The sequence below is a fragment of the Aythya ferina genome, assembly GCF_964211825.1.
Source record: "Aythya ferina genome assembly, chromosome: 17".
Classification (NCBI taxonomy): Eukaryota; Metazoa; Chordata; class Aves; order Anseriformes; family Anatidae; genus Aythya; species Aythya ferina.
The window spans coordinates 5,628,546-5,649,096 of NC_140316.1; the positions used below are offsets into that span (position 1 = coordinate 5,628,546).

The 20,551-nt window shown below is 38.3% G+C and overlaps 1 protein-coding gene across 5 annotated transcripts in view; it reads right to left on the bottom strand.

The window, feature by feature from the left end:
- The window catches only part of LOC311446069 (septin-2), a 38,404-nt gene extending 18,478 nt beyond the window's left edge, over positions 1-19,926 (bottom strand). For 2 of the 5 annotated variants that reach the window (XM_084538817.1, XM_084538813.1), the window contains exons 1-7: positions 19,804-19,926; positions 13,702-13,753; positions 12,432-12,531; positions 10,838-10,924; positions 10,107-10,230; positions 5,416-5,550; positions 4,860-4,977 (exon numbers count right to left, since the gene is read on the bottom strand). In XM_084538817.1, the coding sequence (XP_084394943.1) occupies positions 4,860-4,977; positions 5,416-5,550; positions 10,107-10,230; positions 10,838-10,924; positions 12,432-12,531; positions 13,702-13,728 (591 nt within the window). In that variant the 5' untranslated portion in view covers positions 13,729-13,753; positions 19,804-19,926. Of the gene's footprint in view, positions 1-4,859; positions 4,978-5,415; positions 5,551-10,106; positions 10,231-10,837; positions 10,925-12,431; positions 12,532-13,701; positions 13,754-14,348; positions 14,616-14,726; positions 14,846-19,504; positions 19,607-19,803 lie in introns of those variants that run through there. The other 3 variants (XM_084538814.1, XM_084538815.1, XM_084538816.1) reach the window with 3 other exon arrangements.
- Positions 19,927-20,551: the final 625 nt, after the last annotated feature.

The following is a 20,551-nucleotide window of genomic DNA, read 5'->3' on the forward strand; positions in this document are numbered from 1 at the left end:
CTCTAAGTAGTTTGAAAATGATTTAAAAATCCCTTAACAGAAATTATCATTACTTACTCTTTGACTACATTACATTAATTTCATCCTGCCCATGAAGAAAAAATACCTTTTTTCATTTTTCTTCATTCAGACAGATTTAGACCTCAAATCCATAAATACCTTAAGAAGAACAGCTCAAGTTATAAAAACACCCATTCAGCAACCTACATGTTCTGAGAGTGGGAAAAAAATCACTCATAAAATGAGCACAGAAACCCACATTACATACTTGGATTTTAAAGATTTTATTCTGCTACTACAAAAAACGTATCTTAAGAACATCGCTGAGATTTGCTAACATAGAGGTTCTCTCTTTAAAAACAGCTTACTAACAGGCATTTAAAATGCCAAAGCATTTGCTGAGATTACCTCTGCACTACACTAATCCATTTGTGATACAATCTACAGAATCAGAAATGGCTAAACACAAACAACTCACCTGTCTACTCAAAGGGAAACAGACTCACTGACTAAATAAATACATTTTGTGACATTTCTAAAGTATGTTTGTTTGCATATGACCTTAACTAGCATATTTCTGTAATAGAGATAAAGATCTTAAACCCTTTTTGGAATTCAGCAAAGCTTTTGATACTGTTTCTCACAGTATCCTTCTAGATAAAATGTCCAGCATACAGCTAGACAAGTACACAATGAACAGCTGGATGGTGGGTCAGGCTCAAAGTGTTACAGCAAATGGGATTACATCAGGTTGGTGGCCAGTCACTAGTGGGGTACCCCAGGGCTCCATTATAGGGCCAGTTATCTTCAGTGTCTTCATAAATGACCTGGATGCAGGACTCACTACTGCGGTGAAGTTTGGGCATAGGGTTTTCTTTTTTCCCCACTTTTTTTTTTTTTTTTTTTTTAAGATAGTCATAAAAAACATTTTTTAAAGCCTATGTAAGGACTCGTGCTGTCATTACAACATATATAGCTGCATCTGTTAAAAAAAACAACACACACCATCTTGATATTACAATTAAAACTAGACTTCAAATGCATGAGAGGTCTTAATGAACCTTCACATAGCATTGTTGGGTTCCTTGATCCTCTGCTGTGATAGCAACTGACAGCCACAGTATAAATAAAACTGTCCAAGTAGACCTTGGTTATTAAACAGCTGTTGAAAACAAAACAATCCCTCACACCATTAGATTAGAATTGACCATGTATGAACCACAGCTGTTTCCATGACAATGCTTTCTTGGCAGGTGTATAAACATCCCCCACAATCACACATGCGCACATACAATATAATATTATTAGCCCATTCCTAAACAGAGTAATACTTTAAAAAAAGAGAGAATTGGGAATAAGTCCTGCCAATAAGCAATTAACAGTTATGTTAGCTCCATTACATTTAAATCAATACATGTTATTATTGCTTTGCAAAATGGAAGATAACTAAATTGTCACCAAATGATAGTAAAACACAAATCTGGAATAGGTTGGGCAGTGCTGCAGTGCGATGCCTTTAAGTATCTGCATAAAATAAGAAAGCACATTTAACCTGACTGAGATCTTGAAGATAAAATGCAAGTGAAACAATAGCGGGAAAGCCAACAACAAGGGGTGCTAGAATAATATATTACAGCTGTTAAACCTAGTGCCTTCCTGAAAGGAAAAAGAAATGCAATAAAAACAAACTGTATTTTATGGTCCTAACAATGAAACAGCATTTTGCTTCTTCAAATCTCAATTTTATTGGCCTCAGAGGATTCTGTGTTCTTAAAGATTAGCCTTCCCATGGGAAATTAAAAAAAAAGTCAAAATATTAGTTCCCCTCTCATGAAGTCATTCTTTTGAGCATGTTTCCTTAGCAGCCTTGCATGGCACAGCTTGTGAAACTCCCTTGCATTTCTTCCCACTTGAGAGTTTTAAAAAATAACTTTGAATTCCAGAAAGACCAAACAGGAATTACTCCAAGCTGGGTTTCCTTTGCGAGCACCACGAACTGATTTTGCTGCTTAGTCCAAAGCAGCAAAACAAAAACATTTTACTTCAGATTGACGGCCAAATGGCAGAGAGATCTTAAAAAAAAAAAAAAAAAAAAAAGGCTTCAAGCTGCGTCAGCAAAGCAGGATTTAGATTCTTATTCTTGATTAGAGATTCTGTTAGCAGAGACGCTTTGAGTTAGAACAATATACAGTAGCTAGGCTTTCAAAGCTTTGGAACCACATTATACATTTGACTTAGTATAAACTCAGTTTGTTGAATGACCTTTACCAGCAGAACAAAAATAACGAAGACTGTTGTTTACCTGTTTCCTAACCGCTCCCTCAGACTACAGCACAACTGCTGTTGATTTCATTAGATCTAGCCCATGCATAAGTGTGGCTTGGTGTAAGCAGAGGCTGTTTTAAAGACTAGACTGAGTAACTAAGAGTAACTTTGCTTTAAACTGGAAGGAACTCAACATGGACTAGCAATACGTTCAAGAGAGGCTGCTTTTAAATTAATCTGTTCAAAGGATGTAAATTGCAATTCACCTCCATATTCCACAATAAACAAGTACTGAAAGCCCTCAAATCTAACTGTACCAATTCCAAATTCACATCAGGAAATGCATTTGCCTGCACAACTGACATGTTGTAGCTAAAACCCTGTGTTAACAACCCACAGAAGCAAATGTCTAACAGCATGGGCACTCTACTGTGCGTGACCCTGAGACCAACAAGCAGCAGATAAAAGGAGCACAGAAGAAAAACTTGAGATAATTACAGCAAGCAACGAAACCTAGTAAGATTACGTTCCTCTTCATTTCACCTAAGAACTGTTTTTGTGAAAGATGAATGCAGCTAGAAGCCATTTTATATCAACTTATTTTAGGCATTTGAACTGGCACAAAGCAGAACATTCAGCATTCCCAGTGAAATACATTGTCAAATATTTCTTTAATGTTCCATTTAAATGCCTGCTTCAACTCTCTCAACATCATTCTGTTACCAAATGCTGAACCGGAAAATCAGTACCTATGAAAACTGAGCTTGAAGTACGCTGCTGAAAGATCAAATACAATTTTATAAGTAGCAGCAGCTCCATGAACAGTATTGATATCAGATGAAAATCTTTCACCAACTCAGTACAACCACAGAAAAAAGAAAAAAAAAAGAAAAAAAGACGGAATAAGCAGCCACACATCTGCTTTGTTATTTCCCTATGAGTGATGTCCCTATAGAGTTCTTTCAATTTGCCCATAGTACCTGTTATCTCCCCATGACATTTGTAGAAGAATGAAATAAAAGCTCAAGAGCCTGGGCACAATTTCTTCCAGCAAGATCTAGAGATCCTTTTTAAGTTGGTGAATGTCTGTTTTTTGTTGTTGCTGTTGTTTTTTTTCCTTCCTTCCACCTAGTTCATCATAAAGCTGGTTGCTTTCATATAAACACCTCTGTCCCTTCAGTGGATGTTTGTCTATGTTGCAGACAAGGTTCAAGGTTCATGCAGCCACAGCTGACCCCACTGTAAATTCTCTCAAAAACAGCAGATATATTCATTTTTTTGGGCAAGTTTTGTTACATCACCAAGCTTTATAGAAACAGAACAGGAACGTTAGTAGTACCTTACTTTGCTAAATTACGGTTGCTTACAAGTCTACACAAACCATAATCAGACCTTTCACTGTGGGGCACTGGTCTTCTCCAAAAAGAAAAACCCTCTAAATTTAGGCTGAAATCAGTTCAGCTAGTGTGCTCTTTTGTAAGGATATCTAACTATATTATTTTCTCAGTTAAAATAAAGCTGTACTTCCTCAAAAAAATAAAAATAAAAATAAAAATAAACAAAACACAAACCAGAAAAATACCCCCATACAAAAGCACTTGGAGTAAAGATCAAACAACCATTCTAAAGAACTACCAGAAGCTAGAGGATCATAATCTAAATATTAGCCATGGCCCCCATCAGAACCAAAAAGCGGTAGTACAAAAATGAATTAAAAAATAATATAAAAGATTAAGGCAATCTTACCATTAAAAAAAGTTTGCATAATAAAGGCATTTTAGAAGTACTGATTATCTTTATACCCACGGCATAAGTTACTAAATATGTAAAAACTCAGAAGGTATCATTTTGCTTTGTAGGTTTCAAGTATGTCACGCTTTACAACTGATTGCTCTGCTTTTTAGTCAATAAACCTGAAAAATGCTCATAATCAATAAATTTTACTGATCCACCTTATGTGAACAGATAGCCTACTAGAAAAAATGCATATAAGAACACCCACATTTTGATAGTAATGAAGCTATAGAAAGCATCCTGCTAGTAAATCAGCCAACTATCCTACCTCTGTATTACTGTTCTCATTTGTATCATGGGTGCACTTACTAAGAAAATTTCCAGACGCCCCAACTTTACCATGTTTTAGTACAAACCATACAGCACAGTTAGAGCAAACAAAGCAAGTTTCTTTTGGATAAAATTAAATCTGAAGATACACTGTTAGAACATCCTTATCACACTCCCATCACTAAAGGGCATTCAGTCCACTACACTAAATTAGGACTAGTCTGAAACAACATCTGCACTACAAATATTTCAGAATGATTCAAGTCCTCATTACGAATGGTTTCATACAAAAAGCCTTCTCTACTGAGGTGCACTGCTTGCTAAGACAGACAAAGCCAAGAATGTCCAGATTTTTATCTTGTGTAACTGGTAAAGTGCATCCAACTTCAGAAAAGATTTCCCACCCCATGCTTCTTGAAGATTAGTTCCTTGGCCAGTATCATTCACCCCTCTTTAGTGTGAATTTACTTTATATTTGGCTTTAACATTGTATGGGTCACAGTGTTTCCAGGATGAAGTGTTAGACCTACTCTTCTCTTCAGCCTTTCTCTCTCCTTCAGTGTCAGCGTGTCGGCCTTGGCGATCACAGGGACAATGTTGACTTTTCCATGAAGAGCCTTCATGAATTCTACATCTAATGGTTTCAGCCTGCCAACAAGTGGAAAAAAAAAACACACATGTAACATAAACTGCAGTGGAGTTTGTTTGCTTTGGATTTATAAAAATCAAGTAATATATTAAAAATTATTTATTTCAAACTATCTACATAAATAGTACGTCCAGAATAAATTAAACCAGAGCACTTGGTTATTAGGTTGGCTGAATTGCAATTAATATTATCACTATAAGATAAATTCCGTACTGTAAGCTCTTATAAACAATGTAATACTGGCTGCTTCAAAACCATATTAAATGCCAAAAAGGGGACAAAGCAGAGGAGAGTGTTAATCCCCAAAGACCATTTTAATTGCATTGGCTAACTGACAGTGTGGGAAGTCACTCAGTTAACATAAAAGTTAAGTTTCCATTTCAAGTAATGAACACTTATGAACATTAACACCCTAAAATACAAGAGCTTTTTCTTACCCATGCCCAAAGGGAGAGATGAAGTAAAAACAGCAGTGGACCCTGTTGTCTACAATATGTCGTCTGTTTAGACCACTCTCATCATGAAGGTATCTTTCAAACTGGTTGTCAATGTACTGGATAATTGTTTTGAAGCTGTGGTATGGAAGGGGAAAAAAAGAATCATCTTAAATCAGTTTTAAAATAACAAAAAATGAATTATGCAAAGATAAGAACAGACAGGAGAGCATGATTATGCTTTTAAGACCTTTGCTGTTGCAGAAGTTCAACTTTGTACTATTGTATATACTACAGAGTAAAAGTATTTTGATAGAACAAAAAGGTATTTTCATAGCAGCCACCAAATGCTTATTTATACCTAAAGCTACTTTCAGGTGTTACTTAGTCCACCTGGACAAAAAATGTCAAGTGTAAACTCAGAAAAAAGCACTCAGTGGTGAGCCAACGGACAGTAACAAAGGACTGTCTACTTTTTTTCTGGGAATAGGGGGTGAGTATTTGTTTTTAAACCAGCTGAAAACTGACATATCCTGGATATCCTCTTGCTTTACAACCCTGACCTAGAGCTAGGTTTCTACAGTTACTTATGAAAATTCTAACATTCTATTTGTGTTTAATTCAAATAGATTACATTTGAAAGTCATGCACCAAAGTATCACACGATCTAGGCTATTTTTATTACCTAATAGAACCCTTTTCTGTTGGCAAAGAAACATAATTCCTACTTAGTTCAAAGCAAATTAAAATATGCTCTGCAAAGAAGTAAAGGAACACAAAATTTGATCATATAGATTAATCAGATACAAAGAACAGCAACTAGAAACAGAAAAGAAAATATGATGCAGTACTACGAGGCTTGTTTTAAGATATTCCAGAGCATGTAGACACCTGCAAACAACATTAATACAAAAGGACACTTAATATAAAGTACTGCAGGGGAAGGAAAATGAACACACTGATGCAGATAAGATTAGGCAGATAACTGTGTGTCATGAGCATATCTTAAACTACTTGGGGGGGGGGAAGTGAGCAGAAAGTTTATATTGAAAAATAAGCTTAGTGTTGTTGAGAAATTGTGAATTTGAGTCAAGAAATTTAAGAAGGAAACAAACAAGAGAGCACAGAAATAATTATTAATCAGGAAAACAAACACACAATGTTGGCAATTACTGTGACAGGCAGAGAAGTCCAACCCTGGGGTATGCAGCACTACTGAATATAATGAAATAAACTACTAGGAATGATGGATATGATCCTGAAGGGAAATTGATTTTCCAAATCTGAGTAAGCTTTTGGATCTGGGAGGAATATATATATTTATTCTACTATGGATTTATACCCACACACGTCTGTATCTTTGCAAAATTTGCACCGTTTTAATTCATTGCCACAAAATAAGACAACACAGCAAAACATGGAATCGTTTTTTGACCTTTGTGCTACTTGAGCCTTTAAGAACTAGCATCTTAATATTTGTGTGTGTTGGAAAAGGACAACGTGTTTTATGTTCCTGTTGATCTTTAGATACACTCCTTTTAGCTGGTGAAAGGTAACAAGACTGAAGACATACAAATATTAGGACAGAAACCAAGTACAAACAATGGGAAAGCAACTATCACACATTTCTCTGGCAATGTAATCAGTTTACGTGCAGTTTTCTAGTTCTAACAGCCATAATTTTCCCTATAAATGTGGTGTCAGTGTCCTGTACCTCCTGGCTTCCGGGAAACACCTGGCTTATACCACTGTGCTATCATTACTTCAGAGATAGCACATCCTGTATTATAACAGCAAACAACGTAACCATTGCATTTAAGAAGCCCATTGGGGGAAAATGAACAATATTACCAAGCTGCCAAAGCCCACAAAATACAACTTAACATAAGCCAGTGAAAAGGAAAAAAGATAAATAAATAGTTAGCAGCAGCCAGAAAGCAGTATCAAAAATGACCTGGGATGCTGTAACAAAGACAAAACAAGGCATATCATCACCAGTATCTAATAAGTTGATCTGCAGATTTATTTTTTTTTTTTTGTCAGCCATCATTTTGATGGCAGATTTAATCCCAAATCTGTGCATGAAGCTTCTCCCTCCCCACCTTAAATCATTTCTCTCCAGTCTGATGAAACACATTACTTCAAGAGCATATTTCTCTTATGATCCCAGAGTACATGGAATACCCATTCTATGCTTCAATCCTCCCACCATTAAGAATTTTGCACTTCTCCAGACATTTTTTAAGCCTATTTTATGGATTTGGTATAACACATTCACTAGTAACTCATTCTCCAATCCAATACTGCTATGCTTCCTATCCAGGCCACCCATCCAATAATCTCCCAACCATTACCAGCATTTCTTCTGTGATGAAGAGCACATAAAAACTGACCTCCAGCTCCCACCCTTGAAAGTCAAACCCTGGTAGGAAACTTACTCAGAAGAAAGATATTTTGAAGCTGTGTTAGTTTATTGCTGCCTGCTACAGGCATTGTGCCAGTTTGATTTGCCAGTCCAAAAAATAACCTCAGGAAAATTCATCACCCTAACAAACGGGTAGTCTGCATAAATTGCAGCTTTCAAAAAATAAGGTTTTTGAAATTTGAACTAGGATCAGCACCACCTACTGGTTAACAACCGCAGCAAATGTTCCTAAACAAAAACACGAGTTCAGGAACACGAGCCTGCTGCTTCCTCTGAAAGAAGGTAGCTGCATAGGGTTAGTCCTGATCAAAGTTTGAAACAAGGAGTCTATGCAGCCAAGTTCCTCTGACATGCTGTAAAGAACAGACTTTGTCAAAATGACATGCACCACAGCCCAGGTGAAGTCTCTATACGTGACACAAGAATATGGGACTAGAGAGAGAAATCCAAAATTAACTGCATATTTCTCTTTTGCATTCCGTAAGTAATGCTTGTTCCCGTAATATATTTTGATGATTAAGAATTGTTACAGAAAATAAGCATAAAACACCAGGTTATTCTACTGGGTCTGAATCATCACAGAATGACTTCTACTTAGCAAGCCTCCAAAAAGAAAAACTCTGAACACGTACGTCTCCAAGAAACATCTTAGCAGAATAAACAAAGGGCATTAGAACACAATCAACAGGAAGAGCTCTATGTAACACAATGCACGGGCTGCTGAGCTCTTAGCTCCAGCGGAAGGAAGCTCTAGTCGACAGTGCACAAAAGAAGTAAGACCATATTACAGTCCAGAAAGATGTCTCACTGTTACTCGAAAAGTTCGATTATTTTTAACTTAATAACATTGGAAAAGTGGAAGAAAAATAAAGATCCCACACTATAGCTTCACTTTCAAACTGTGATTTATTTCACACTAATGCAAATACCATTAAATAATTTTATTTCCTTCATTTTTGCTGTGTTTCTACCGTATGCCATAGAAAGAAATGAAAAATCATGTCTGATAAACATGTTCTGCACTCTGCTCTGGTTACTGCCGTATCCTGTCAAAAAAAGGCTAAAAAAAACAAGCACCTACAATGCTAATAAAATGTTTCATAATCACCTATATGCCTCTTTTCCAGTCCTTAACTTAAATTGAAAAACTCTAATCATACCACTGTTAACTTTACACTCCTTTTCTATACATAGTAACACCGTTTGCCTTAGTATTCCAACCACCAAAATAAATGTCAACAAAAATAAAAGGCTATGCAAAATAATTATTATTAGAACTTCCTCAAAGACAAACACATGGCAATTCAAAGCTTAGCTTCTAGTTGCACTGGAATAATTCAGGCTTCCCAGTAAGTGCATTAATACATCTCATTTTATTTGAAAAAAGTGTTACTACAAAATCAGTTTTCTATTAAAAAGCGTATGATGATTTGGAACTTAGATTTGTGAACAAACTTATTAATTCTAACATATGTTACAAACTGCCTGGCTCCTTCATTGCTACTTTACCGTTTTCTCTCTTCATGATAATTATACTAAAGCAATTGTGTACATCATCCAATGCATCTGCCCACATTTAGTTCAGCCATTAAAGATCATCAGTAACATTTAGGCCAGAGAGAGCTAAGTAGTAACTGCATCATAAATAAAATTCAGTTCTACCTAAATTGCTAGAAATACAACACAAAAAAAAGAGGGAAAAGTACTTATCTTCCTTACACAGGAAGTAAAAGACAAAGAAAAAGTTTCTCTCCAGCAGAATTCTGTCCAACCAGAGAGGCTACGGAGACAAAGTTAACTGCAGCTCTAACAGAGAACCTTACTGGAAGAAAACCATAAATTTTGAAGGGAGAATCCTATATAGTCTAGGGAACATTAACAAAACCTTTTTTAAAAAGTGGGTACAAAACTAAAACAGGAAGTTTTACTAAGTACTACAGTTTTCCTAGATCTGTACTTGATGCCACAACAACAAAAAAGAGAAACTTGGTTTGAAAGCTCTCTCAAATTAAACGATTGTGTCACTTATTATATGAAGTTGAACATCCAGAGCGTCAGAGCGTTTAGTGTCTCTAAAGAGATACTCAGCTATGAATTCAAGGTAACACTGCATTAACATTAAGAACAATGAACCTGTTGCTTCCGTTCAGTACATCACAGTTCCCCAAGACCACCACCTTGAATCACTTAAGTACAGATGGACAGACAGAGTAGAGAAGTGTTTGTGTAAGATACAAACTACCGAGCAAAGCAGTATTTACACACATACCAGTCCTGGCTGTTAATGGCATCTCCATATCCTGGTGTGTCTACTACTGTTAAACGCAGTTTCACCCCTCGCTCCTCTATCTCTACTGTAGAAGCTTCGATTTGAACTGTTCTCTCTATTTTCTCTAAAATAAAGGAATATTTTAATTGTTATTATCTCTATCAATGCTGCAGAAACCCTTGCAGGAGAGAATAATAGAGGAGAAAATGCAATTCCTGTATTGTAACCTACACAACATAGAATATCATAAAGAAAAAGGTTAATCAAAATTTAACACCATTTCTTTGTTAAAAAAAAAAAAAAGTGAACACAAAAATCAATTTATTCATGATAAAATGCAAACTTAAATACTTAGAAGCATGCTAGCTTCTTTGTCAAAAGGCATGTGCACCTCTAATTGGGATTTTTAGACATTACAGGTGAAAAACAGAGGAAATAGGGATCAGAGTAAAACCATATTTAGGTATATGACACCTACACGTGTTCTTATTAAGAAAACACAACAAAACAAATTGATGAAGAAACAATAAAAATGAGTCTTTGAAAGGAAATTAAAATGAGAAAGTGACATATCAAAAGGCTACAAGTGGGAGAATTAAAACACATTAAGATAGTGTGAAGAAAGGGTCTCGTGGGTGAATACTATCAGAAGGAAGCAATGCTAGCTGGAAGAACATGAAATTTCATCGGATTAGATGTATGTGTTGGACAAACTGCAAAACCACATTTACCTGCTGCTCCAGGAATATAACGTTCTGGATAAAGATCAGTCAGGAACAGACTATTAATTAAAGTGGATTTTCCCAAACCAGACTCACCTGTAAACAAAATAATTCAGGTTATTAAGCATATACAGCTTTTACTCCAGGCTTTTTTAAGTACCTCCTCTTTCCCAAACCCACATCAGAGAGGAAAAATAATTTGTTCATCAAGATCCACCCTAGCTTTGAGATAAAAATATCAAAGGTTCAGCTAAGCAGTTTTTAAAACACAGGAAAAACAAGCCTTTAGTGTTTTTATAAATATTACATGAAAATGCTAAGCTTACTGCAATAGATTTCATAATAAAATCTGAAAAGTCATACAGCGCTTTAACTATATAGATCTAGAGATAGCTTACTTCATGGAAATAAAGGCTGTTTTTTGTTTGTTTGTTTAAACTTAAGAAATCAGGACCTGTAGCTTTTCTGTTGGAAGTTTCTGTGATATTTAAGGTTTTCCTAACCTAGAAATTGAAGATGAAACATTGTTAGGAAGGCAAGTAAATAAAGCAATACCAAATTAACAGTAGAGCTTTGCACCCTCATAGTTAGGCTAAATACATCCTATGAAATATGAAACAAAGAAAATTATAAGAAAATCACTCAAATTTCTCTTGAGAAGTTCCATTATTCTATAATTTCAGGTCATATAATTTTTGCCCTACATCAAAGTAATAAAGTTAAACCTGTAAATGTAATCACTTAATCTGAATTTCAAAAAGTTTCTTTATCTTTCCTAACCCAAGGAATCAGAGGAATCAGCATTTAGAACAATTGGCCGTGTTATTTTAGATTCTACTGACCTAACCTTAGAGGTGGAGAAATTGTCTGTAATTAACATCAGACTGCATTAAATAAAAAAAACTCCACTCATCTCAAATTACCTATTTATCTTACAGACATTGCTAAACGCTCTGTCACCAAGTAATCCAAAACAGTACAACAGAGCACGCAGAATAAGAAGGAAGCATTATGCATCTCATTTTCATTTTTCAATAACATGCAATTCCAAGGTAACTACCACTACAAAAAAAAGGTAGTATATTGTACTCCCTTAGCATTTCTATAACACTAAACAGATTCTGTGCAAGCACACAACTTAAATCAGCTTTGTGTCTAAAGGTGCTTTCATCAAAGACTCCTCCTACAGGTGCTCACTCATGGAAAAGGCAAATTAAAAGTTTATTTATGATATCAGAATGAGTCAGTATAGAACAGTGGAAAACACAAAAGCAGTATCACCATGTCAACGGAAAGGCATTCATGTCTTCAGTGTGGAAATGGGAGTCAAATAAAGACTAAGCAACTATCCCTAACATCTGATGATGAGTCAAGAACACAAGAATGTCCTGTTGGCTCAAAGTCATCCTCTTTAATCACTACAAATATTCCCTTTAACATTACTAAATAGAGATTTAACTAGATAGAGTACAGAGGTTTGAAACTTTAATTCTGTATGCCAACAAATTGCTACCTAGGAACACATACTTGTCTATGTGTGTTTTGTTTTTTTTTCCTCCTGGTTTAACAGTCAAAAAAAAAAAAATCTAAAGAAGTGACTTACCAACCACCATCAGTGTGAACTCAAAGCCCTTCTTCACAGATTTCCTGTGGACCTGGTTGGGCAGATTAGCAAATCCCACATAGCCTGCTCCATCAGAAAACTGACAAGACAAAGAGAAGTTGAATACAAATGAGACCCTCTTCCCCTCCAAAAAGTTGAAACAGAGTTCATGTGATTCTATACCATAAATTGCACAGGAGTAAAGCACACAGAAAAACAGAAATAAAATATTTTTTTGCCGTTGTAGCAAAGCAGACCGTAAAACAGATTCATTTACCAAGCAGTCTGACACAGTTAGAAATTTGATAAAGAACTTTGGGCCAGCCCTAAGCAGAAGTCTCCCCTTGGGTTAAAAAAAAATAAAAAAAAAAAAAAAAAAAAGTATATATAGGCAAAATATAAATACACACACACAAGAAAATTTGCAAGAGCATACTCCTATAATCTAGAACTGTAAACAAACAAAGGAACAAAAAAACCATGACACAAACATTTTAAGCCAGAGGGCAAAAAATGTCTGTTCAAATTTGTTATCTGCTGCTATCACCTATAATAAATAACGCATACACTAACGTAGAAAAACAAGAACACTGTAGTAACACAGAGATAACCAAGATACAATCACACATCCACCTTCTGCTTGTTAACCTGTTCACCTATCTTCATAACGCTTAACTTCTAACACAAAAGCAGGAAAAAGAAATGTGCCTGAAAAAACTTATCAAATAAGAGATCTGAGCCATAAAAATGGCAGTCTGTTTCACCATCTGTTATAAATTGACTTAATATCTAATACAAGCCTAAAAAAGAACCACAGCCACTTGATTTAAGGACATATGAGCTAGCTGTAACCAAATGTTTCTTCATAAATGAGCTTAGGAGGAAAACAATTCTTATGCAATGCCATACGTCCAATTGGGGTGGAGGGGAAGTCACTTAAAAGCCAATTAGTTTTTTCTAGCAATCCTTTTAAAACCCACTCAGACGAGCAAAAATACTAGAAATGAAGGATTGTAAAATGAAATTTCTTGAGGTAAAGGCATCATTTTAAATATGCAATCAAGCACTGAATGTATGGCAAATATCTAAAAGCATACTACTAGAATCACATATAAGCACAGTTTTCATTAAGTAGTTATTTTTACAAAATGGATCTGGAGCATTAAGGTATCATCTATTTATAATTTAACTCTTCAGTAAAACCACAAGTATTTTCAGAAGTCGAATAGATTCAAAACACAGAATTTTGGCTATGCAGTCATCTCTTTACCTTTACTTTTTCACCTGACTGAGACATGTTTCGTCACTCCAAGTTTCAGACACTGGAAAATAAAATTCAGAGTACATGTTAGGCGACTTGAAGATTACTTTAATTTTAAACTGATTAATTGCATATAATCACTGCATTTTATTTCAGTGGAATGAATTGTTATGCTGTGAAAGATATGCTGCAGAGTAAACCAAAATCAAAATGGCTGCTTCCGTGAAGCTACTCAGACAAAAGAAACTACTCAGGATTATCAAAATCAGAATACTTCATTTAAATACTTCCTTTAGGGGCAAAAAGTCCCCTCAAAAACTCAAAATATTAAAATTCAGTATCTTTAAAGATCTTTCATCCATCCTGTCTTTAAAGGAAAACCATCTACTGAAAGCTAATGCTGAATATGCATTCATCCTACGGATGTTTGGTTTGTAAGTTCACTGTGGTGAAGCTAATAAAACTTAATTCAAATATTCTGCTCCCAACCCTCTATGCAGAGGTTCTTCTTCCTTTTATTTTCACCCTTTCTACATATGAATTATATTTTTCCTTAAAGTTTGGTTTACAAATAGCTTACTGGAACTGTTGTCCAAAAAGTAACATTTGGAAATTGCAACCGCATATAAAAATTGTCCGGAGAACAGGACACCTACTGGCTTTCCAGGTGAAGGTTGTAACGTTACTTTCAGTCACTTCAAATTACTTTCTCTAACTTTTAACCGAACGCTGTAGAACCTTGGCATATCCACACAGGACACACCAATTCACGCCGCTCTGAAGGGCCACCAAAGCTATTTGTACTGTAGTTTCAGACATCAAGAAAAGCTGGGTTTTGGCAAGCCTTTATCTTTTCACTCGAGGCTGTTAGTTGTGCTATAGATTAGTTATCACGGCAATAGTGAGGCCCTTTTATTTAGAGTAGCCAGAGAACACTGACAGGAAATGAAGAAGTGGAAGGAGCACTTCACAGCTTGGTTTGTTGACAACACAGCTCTTGGCCTGCAAAGCAGGGAAGTGACCTATGCAGGCACCTGTGTGTTCAGACATAAATGCTTTCCTGTTGGGCAGCAGCAGTCACTGGAGCAGGATATGGTGCGGGCTCTGACAACGGCCGCTTGACAGTCAAACCCCCGTACAGAAATACCAGGCTCTGGACTAAAGGAAGAGTCAAAGTTAGCAAAATTGCTACTTGGAGTTTTAAAGAAAACTCGTCTTCAGCTCACACACATTTAATTCACCCTGAAGCAGGCATTTCAAATCTTGCCCGTGTGTAGACACCTGCAACCACGCAAGCAAGGACTTTTTTTTTCCTCCTCCAACTACTTTCTCCATATTCCCAGTTCATTTGCTTGCTAGCAAAAGCCTAAGACATCCACCACTGGGAAAAGAGGAGGTCTCGATCCTAATCACCTTCTGACTGCCTCTAATCAGGCGTTCCTCAAAACAGCCTCAAACACCCCGTAAGAATAACTTTGAAAAAAAAAAAGTTTATTTTTCTTTGGCCATGACGTAAGGCTCGTGCAGGCCTGCGGCCAACCTGTGATGCAGATCCCTGAAGGCTTCACAGCTTCACTGACAGATGCAACTCATCGCTTTGTCCAAGTTTTGTTTCCACATTTGGAACCCACTGTTCCCGCCTCTGTCCAAAAAATCAGCAGCGTAATTCAAAAGCCTCAGAAAAGCTCCCAAGGTGTCACCAAGCACTGACATGGGCAGACCTGGCCAGTTTGCTCACAGCAATGGAAGCAGAGGAGCCACCCAGAGCAGCTGCCAGAGGTAAAAGGAAGGAGGGGAGCAACTCAGATTTGGATATGTATGGCAAATCCTCTGACAACTCCAGTTTTAAGCTGACAGCAGTCACATCCCCTGAAGCATTAACCCAAGATACACGATTAGAAAGAAGAGTCAAAATTGACAACTGCATTTGAAACACCTGGCTTCAGAATTCATCTGTCATCTCCCCAAACACTAGATGTACAAGAAATTATTCCACAAACAACTTACAAAGCCTGTTTCCTGTGGGCTTTGTGCCTTGTGGTTGAACCACCCCCTATCTAGTACTACGTGAGCCCTGAACAAAGCTGCTCCATCCAATGCCAGCTTTGGCACTTGTAGCTGCTGCTTGCCCCTGGGCACGGCAACCTCCGGCTCCTCCCTTCCACCCCTTGCCAGCTGCCTGTTTTCCTTCCAGCTTAGAAGACTTAACTCCGTTTTCTAAACCTTTGAAAACTATGGCTGAAAGCCATCCGAGGCTCCCTCATCTCACTAATAAACTGCACCACTGTTACAAACGTGGCCTAATTACGTAGTAAGGGAAAGACCAGTGAGTTGATGGACTCAGTTTGCCTTTCTGAGAGCAATTATCAACATCATAAAGTAGCCTTCATGCAACTGGCACTTCTGGAAGTAGTCAAAACAGAGAAGTCAGGTAATAAATATACTTGAAAATTGAACCCACATGAACCTTTGCTTTTCCAAATGATCAGTTTTCCCACAAACTACCAACCGTAGGCCTAACGTAACAGCCTAAGCTATGAAATGAGCTATTGCCCTTACTTGCATAAATATTATTAATGGAATAAATAGTTAAAACATGAACTCAGTCACCTACAAGAATGATTTAATCTTAAAACTGCCCCAGGCACCCGTATTACCGAGGCTCTGCTGTTTCCCAGATCCCACCAGACAAGTTACATTCACCTCGCATCCCTCTGGCCAACAGCTGCCAACAGAATTTCTATTCCTCATGGTATCTACCTCATCTTTCATAAAGTACTCTGGAATCAATTAAAGTACAAAATGCAGAGGCATTTACAATCACATTTCATCAACTCCTAATTTTAAGATACTGCAATCTGATGAGCACACAGGACTTTTGGAAATTAAATTTACAGGTGTTTTTTAAAATAGCTATAAAATAACTTGAATCAAAAAAAAAAAAAATCTGTAAAACTAGGAATTACCAAGTTCCCTTCAAAGGTTTTCACATCCTCTTTTACATGGTTCTATTATTAAGGATAGCTTAAATTAAAGATGGTGTACTTATTAGTTTAAGGCAATTGAAGCAATTTTCAGTTCAGGTCCTATCCTACAAATGCAACGTGACACCTGTGTGTGCTGCTGCTTTATCAACAAAGGATTTAGAATGAATTTGTGTCATGTTATGAACCTCCAGAGTCTTCTGGGAGATCGTAATTAGTTGCACCGGACACTTTTCCTGATTAGTAATTTAGGTTAGAAGGTCTATTTCCTTGTGATTAATGCTTGCACTGAACATCAATCAACAGAACTAAAAGTGAAATGCTCTCCCTGTAGTCAGAGAATCAGCTTCAAAAAAGTCTTTTTTCTCATCTTCTTATTCTTTCCACCTTTCTAGGCATATTTTTTTCTACCCAAAGGGCTAGGATAGTTCAAGTTGAACAAAAATTCAACTGCCGTAGGTACCTATCATTCTTAAGAAAAAAAAAAAAAAAAAAGACCTGTTCCACAATGCTTAAATGAGTTCGGACGAATCCTCAATCCTTCAGCCTCAACACATTTTCTAATTCATAATACTGCCCTCATGAGGTTTCCTAGAATATTATTCAATCAAGCAACTTCCCTGAAAACCCATGAGCTGTATTTCTGCAGCCTTATTGTATCATTACAAATCCAAATCTTAGAATTAGCCATTAAATGTTGTATGTTACATCTTCTTGCAGCTTGAAATACCTGCAGCACTTAAAACACCACTTACAAGTTCTAACTTCTAAGGAATCACACTGCACAACGCATCAATGACCGCTGAGATCTGTCCACACACAGCTCAGTCAAGTATTAAAATAACATTGGAAGTTCAGTGTCTGACAACGCTCTGGATAGATAAATTGTGGTGGTTGATACTTCATCAATTCTCCGTAATAACTAAAAAATAATGATTAAGTGAATACAAGTCACAGTTGTTCCCCTTGTTTTTAGATTTTCAAAGGACTATCCCAACTGCTACAAGAAGAACAAAGCAACACATACAAAGTATTTCAAAAAGATAAGATAAATGTTATTAACAAATTCATCAGCAGTGAAACTTGTTTGTAAATACTTGTAGGTCCCATTTTAGCGGCTCTAGCAGGAAAAAAAAAAAAAAAAAAAAAAAGCCAAGCTGGAGTACAGGAATGTTCAACAAATTCAATGTTTAAACAACAGATATTGCAGTGACATTTCAGTTTGGAGATCAGTGAGTTCTTATCCTAAATACTGTGTTGTTCAACAGTAAGGGCAAGCAGATGGCCACTAAGTGCAGCTGCAGCTGCCTCCCCTACACGCACAGAGGCCCAGGCCATGCCTTCCTACCATCTTCTGCTAGGAAAAAATATTCCAGCGAGAGAGAAAGAAAGGGGAAGGAAAATGGGTCATTTCCTTTGTTCCTGTCAGGATGCAAGAAGTAAACTCTTAGGAACAGGCAGTCTGGGAGTTTCTTAACAGTAGGGAGCACAAAGAAAATGCTATGAAAACCGTACAAGGCGTGCTTCCATATAAGGCTATTTAACAACATTTGAAAGTAATCGCTCTGCAGTGACCCCAACCATCTCCACAACCAGAACAGCCTTTCTGATTCATCCAATGAGTCAACTTTCTTTTCATCCGAGATTATATAACTTCGATTCTCTTTTAAAAGGAAGTATAAAATAACCTAATACGGAACCACAGAAAGCAGTAAGGACTTCAGTGGGTTTCTGAGTGCTGAAAACAGCTTCAACACCACCAGCCTTCTGAAGCCACATTTTCAGACTTAAAGCAGACAGAGGAAAAGAGGAATATCTCAATAAAATATCACAGGCTGGTTTCTCTCTTATCACAAAAGCCCACAAAAGAAATGGCACAGCCAACTCCTGAGGCACATTTAAAATAAATAAAGGATCTCAAACTTCTCAAAGTGTCTTACATAGAAACAAAAGTTATGCAAAAGTTAAAAACTATCTCACTGTATTCTAAGCTGCAAACAAGGGTATTCAAATACAAAACAGTTGTTTTTTTTTTTTGTCACTTAAGTTACCAGTCTCGCATGAATTGCCCAATTCTATCAAACAACTGTGGGTCCAGCAGAACCCACCCGCTGTCATGCTTTGTTTGCAGCACATCCTCACCTCTGTGGCTGACCCGCCCCCCATCAGAAGCTGGAATAAGAAGTGCTCGCTCCCTCTCTGCCAGCAACCCCAGCCAATGCCATTTTCCTCATCCGAAACAGTTGCTACCCACTGAATCAATCCTCTTTTACACAGCGACAATTTAATTACATTCCGCTTTACCCTTACTCAGGAAAATGACTGTATCACTTCCACCAACCACGGAGTTCACAATGTAACAGCAGATGGAAAAATAACCAAAAACCCAACTACAGCACTTGCAGGTAGACGAACTTCAGTGTCTGCCACTGCTTTGCCTGTCAATTCAGATTCAGTGTTCAGAAGTTCTACAGACTTTTATTTATGATAACTTTTGAACCAATGGCACACAACAGTGTTATCTTTGTTGTTAGGAACGCAGCACTGTTCATCACAACTGGTAACATTTATGTGTCTTTAAAGGCCCTCTTGGTGTTAAAACAAGCACTGTAGCACGTTTCCCACTGCCAATGCAGCCTGGTGCACTGCTGTGACCCCACAGCACGCACAGCCCCAGCACGCCGAGGCAAGGATTAAGCAAATAGGAGGAAGGCGCGATGCAACAGCTCTGGCCTTACAAAACACAACACATGAACCCAGAGCTGCAATCCTAAAAAAATTATTTAGGGGTGCGCTTCAACGTTAACACATTACTGTAGACAACTCACTTTCTTATTGCTATTTCAGTTAATTCGGCCCCTTGAGAAGCCCCCAGTGCAGCGCTGTGCTCCCGTTACCCACTGCTGGCCCAGCCCTGGGGGTCGCTCCCCAGCCCCCTCCTCAGGCCGCCCCCACCCTGTGGCCGGGGCAGGCCCGGGGCCCCCCCTGGGCGGGCCGCCTCTGCCCGGGCCGTGAGCGGCGGGGCCCCGGGGCCGGCCTGGGGCCTCCCCCCCGCCCCCCCGGCGGCTGCGGGCCGGGCCCGGCCCCTCCCGGCCCCTCCCGGCCCCTCCCGGCCCCCGCCGCTCACCTCCGCCGCCGCCGGGCTGCCAGGCCGCGAGCCACCACCTCCACCCGCGCGGTCCTCCAGCATCCCACGGGCCCCCGCGGCGGAGCGCCCGCCTACCTCCCGCGCCGCTCTATGGTCCGCGCCGCTCTATGGTCCGCGCTCCTCCCGGGGCGGCAGCGAGGCGCGGCTGAGGGACGAGCGAGAGGCGGGCTAGAGGCGGGCTAGAGCGCCTCTCCGCCCGCCCGGCCGCGGTCCTCCAGGGCGTTTCACCTGACGGTGAAACGGGCTTACATGGCTCACGCATTCAGTACAACGCTGGCAAAGTTAAAACATAGCATAAGTTTGGGAAAGGCTCATTCCCACCTAGTAGCTGCAAGGACTGGATTGAGGAAAATACTTTGCAATCCATCCAAACATTTTGCAGAGTTTGTGTGTGTGATCTACCAGCAAATCTTTGGCCTTGCAATTTTGAATACCAAGAAGCACAGCTCTGTTCTGTTTGCATTTCCATCCGTTAAGCAAACAGGGTTGCAGTTCACAACAGGAAAATGTGGAAGTGAGACAAATGCTACAGAAGGCAGACTGGCATTATGTGCTAATTCACATTGTGCTCGTACTCACAGCAAGCTGGCTCCACAGTCAGTCAGATTGTACAGTAGGTCTGTTTATGCAGCGCTGGGCGACACGGGGGGTGGTCCCACCAAAGTCGTGCGCCCCTAACATGGCAACTTGCTTTGGTTATATGCAGTAAAGACTTATATATGCATGA